At 31.7% G+C, this 4,462-nt stretch overlaps 1 protein-coding gene across 1 annotated transcript; it reads right to left on the minus strand.

Annotated features, from left to right (window-relative positions):
• Positions 1-591: 591 nt before the first annotated feature.
• Positions 592-1,579, minus strand: LOC108197350 (wound-induced protein 1). Its single transcript, XM_017364939.2, has one exon. It carries the CDS (start codon positions 1,214-1,216, stop codon positions 890-892), a length of 327 nt encoding a protein of 108 aa, XP_017220428.1. The 5' UTR covers positions 1,217-1,579; the 3' UTR covers positions 592-889.
• Between the last annotated feature and the right edge of the window lie 2,883 nt (positions 1,580-4,462).

Here is a 4,462-nt window from a genome sequence, read left to right on the forward strand (position 1 = left end):
CAATCGTATCTGGACCTAACAAAAATACAATATACTTTTTATATTTTTAATTCAATTTTTTTTAAAATTATAAAAATAGAATTAGTTTATCTGAGAGACACCATCTACATCCCTACTTCTTCATTAATTTTATATAAATATACAGATAATTGATTGACTGAAACTATAAATGATTGAAACTGTTCGAGATATTTTTAACCTCCATGTCACCGTAGCTTATTCTGCTCAATGACGGCTTGTTTCATTAATCTTAAAAGCTCACTTACTAATGGCATGTTTGTTTAAGAGAAGCAAGCTGCTTGGTTTCTGCTTCTCTTGACCCGTTTGTGTAAAAATCAAAAGAAGCATTTTTAATTAAAAAGCTGAGAATGCTAGCTTCTCTCTCACAGCTTCTATTTCTTTTCCAAACAATTTATTAACTTATTTACTTCTCACTTTTGCTACAATTCTCTAATTTAAGCAAGAAATCACTTATTTTAAGTTTGCCCAAACGGCTTCTATATTTTGTTTGAAAAGAATTTTTTCTAACATATCTCAGATATTGTGTCGTTTAGAAAATTCAAACAATATATGAGAAAAACGTTGTAGATGTAACTTATAAAGCTGCAATTTCATTAAACACCTAGAAACAGAAACATCATCTTCTAGCAACCAATTGGGTATCCCCATGTTGGTTTTTCAGTCACAAACTTGTAAGGAACCAAACAGCCCCTAATCATAAGCAAACACAAAGCACACTAAACAAACCAACAATTCAACGAAATAACGAAAATAGAAAAGCAATCCGAAACTTCTAGAAATCCAAATCAATCCCAACCGTCAATCTTACATCTTATTCGGCCGTACCAAAGCACCTTATTCTCGACCACACCGGATCCCAACCCTTTATTTAAATAGCAAGAACAAGACCCGGCACAGATTTTCCGACCCGATTCGAGACACTACTTTCCCAAAGAGAAGGGCAATGAAGCGAAGTAACCTTAGAAGAAAAGTCCGACCCGTTTCCAAACCGGGTCACAGTGAGTGACGTGTTAAAATACTCCCTCACTTGGGTAATTATCCCATCCGTGACGGTCCACGCATGCACCCACGAGATTGAACGGTCCTGATCGCAGCCCTCAACGAGGACCGTTGATCCAAAGGCCTTGATTGACTGAGGCTTGAAGTGAAATGTGTCGGAGGTTGTTTTATCAGTTCCTGTAAGAAGGCGCATCATAAACTGGTGGGTAGGTGGGCCATGGAACCACCACTCTAGGTCAGGGGCTAGTAAGGAGTGGACAGTGGTGACGTCACGGGAAGCTAAGGCCTCATATAGGGCGAGTACCACCCTTTGGTTTTTTTCTTCCTCCAGAGCTTCTTGAGTTAACGCCAGTTCTGGTCAGAAAATATGTTTACACGTGTGTGCAAGTTTTTTATACGGGAGAGATTTTGAGAGAGAGAGAGGGGGAGAGAGATTCAAATATATGAACACTTATGTGCAAAGTATTTTATACGATAGAGATTCTCAGAGAGAGTGGAGGGAGAGAGAGTGGGGAGAGAGATGTATTTAGTTTGTTTGGGAGAGAGATGCAGATATGGGCTTAGAACTAGGTCGGGGAAATTTATAGAGATGGGGAAGGGGTAGTTTGGTAACTGTGGAGGGAGGGAAAGAGGGTGTGACGTGGAGGGTTTTGATTGGGTGGGACAAAGACGGTAGCTATGTTGACCCGTATAAAGTTGGGTGGAGGTAGAAAAATGGGAGATTATAAACTGGGCTACTATTCACAGCAAGAACACTCTTGCTATAGGGGCCGTTTGGCTGAGGTTAAAATAAGTGCTTCTTGCTTAAAATAAAGAAGTGAAATAGAAGTTATAAGCTAGTTAAGACTTATAAGTGATTAAAGTGTTTGGAAAATAAGCACAAGTCATGAAACAAAAGCTATCATTCTCAGCTTTTTATAAGTGCTTCTTGACTTATTACACAAACAGTACGAAATAAGTGCTTCTAACTTATAAGCCCAGAAGTCGGCTTAAAAGCCGTGACCAAACACCACCATAGTTTGTTTTTGGTGCGTGTTTGTTACTTCTAGACAGTTCTGGTCCAGATCTGAACGAGTTGATAAACGAGATTTACAGTAAGCAGATAAAATGTGATGCCATACATGATCCACCTATCTTAGCATAATTGCATGAGTTGCGTTGCATTAAAGATAAATATAAACGGTTTCATATGATGTGCCTATCTGCGCACAATAATCACGGATTTTTATTAATTTAGAATATTTTTATTGAAGATCATTGAATCATAAATATATTTTTATTTAATTTGATCATATATAATATATTTGATTATCTAAATTTATATATGATCTATCATTTATAAGTTGTCTTGCACATAATTGTCTATTAGTCATTAATATCCTTCAACTTTAACGAGTATTAAGATTATTGTTCTGCTTATTAGTTATATTGCAGAACATAGAATCCTGTAATTTATAAAAGTAATTATTCTACATTTTGCTTACAATGTTTATGTTGTAGAACATAATGCGCAGGTTGTCAAATGTTTACAAATATTATTGAACAAAAAAAATTAAATTTTAGATGAATAAATTACATTTTATTCAACTTTGTACTCCAATACTCCAATATTTTGTGTAAATAATGAGAAGAATTCACTCTTAAATAAAAAAACTTGAAAATTTAATAAAATAATATACATAATTGTAAATGAGTAAATTTCAATTGATTTATAGGATACTGATGACTAAGAAAGATTAAATTTAAAAGGGCAAATAGATTTTTTTGCCACCCAGCTTATTGTGGCATTGGAAACTTACCACTCATATACATTTTTTTTTTCTTTTTACCCACTAGTGTTAGGTTTGGATTTATTTTTCACTAACTTAGGTTCATATTTGATTACGAGCATTATGATAATTTTTTATAACACCATTAATACATAGTGATAGTATGTAATATTTTGATGATGTAACGTACGTTTATATCTTTATATATAACAATAATAACATAAAATGAGTCGATAAAAAATTAAGATCAGGAAAAATCGTAATTAGAATTATAGATATTATTAAATGATCAATATGAAATCAATGACTTCAAACAATTAATATAAGATAAAGTCAATTAAGTGATACGATGCATCTATTTCACTATTAAAGTTTCAATCGATTAGTTCAGTCTAAGATCTCTCTTAAATCCATCTTCATAAATTTTAATAACTTTATCTTATTATAATATTCAGGATAAGATAAATAAATAGTGATGAAAACTTAATCTTCGATGATTGTCTTTTATAATGCATCGTTTTATGTTATTATTACTCTCTCTTTCCTCTCATTTGTTTACAGTTTTTTCCACTACTTAGCATGTACTTTAAGACTTTTATAAAACATAATTTCATAATTTATTTTTCAGATTTTCTTTTTGTGTATACAAATTCAGACGCTAAATTTTTATTCGGACAAAAAATATTAAAATAATTTATGAAACTACATCTTTTAAAAATCCTAAAATGCGTGTCAAACTCTTATCACCCAAAGTAAACTCTCATCCTTCCAAATAAAAATTGTTCACATTTTGATTAAGAGTCACATCGATTCTAGGACGGTGATACAAAACTCATTCTTTATTTGACAATCACATTATAGTTACAGTCTGAGGTTTGTCCCAGTTCAATTTCAATATCTATTCTATTAAATATTTTATCTTAACAAATTTACTTCTCAAAAAAACGCAAAACTAAGGTATAGAAAGTTTGGAACATGAAAACAAACGAGTATGAAATTGTTGATGGGTCCAAAATGGGGAAGCTCCGTCAAATCAACCATCTAATGAGCACGCCTACATGGTGGTACAAGACTACACTCACCTCCAGGCTCCAGCCTGGACGACTACAATAATGCAAACAATTCTATTTTCGTAATTAAAATATTATAAGAAGTATTCAATCTGTATTTCTCCCTTTCTACGGTATTTTTCATTAGTTTACACGTATTTTAAGATATATATATATATATAACATAATTTCATAAGTTAATTTTAAAATAATTTTTATAAATATTTATATAAAACTTTCATTTAAAATAAAATAATAAAATAGTTTATAAAACTACATTTTTATAATATCTTTAAAATGCAAGCCAAGTGACCGTCATGAAAAATAAACAACCGAGCGAACAATGACCTTTTGATCATGGTGTTAAAAAAAATTCAATCGCATCTTATCGTTACCCCTGTAAAATATTGTAAAAGAAAGCTGATAGTTTTCTGAGTTGACTTGAATAAATACACTAATTTAGTAAATACTTTTCTTCAATAATGGTTTTAACAAATTAAATACTATCTACGCTTTAAAACAGTTATACTGAACCAATTACATTGTGACATATATTTATATATATTGTTAATAATAAATATAAAAAATTTAAACCGTGGTTAGTTGGTATTTGGACCTACGCCT

This window comes from Daucus carota, chromosome 8 (genome assembly GCF_001625215.2).
Source record: "Daucus carota subsp. sativus chromosome 8, DH1 v3.0, whole genome shotgun sequence".
Lineage (NCBI taxonomy): Eukaryota > Viridiplantae > Streptophyta > Magnoliopsida > Apiales > Apiaceae > Daucus > Daucus carota.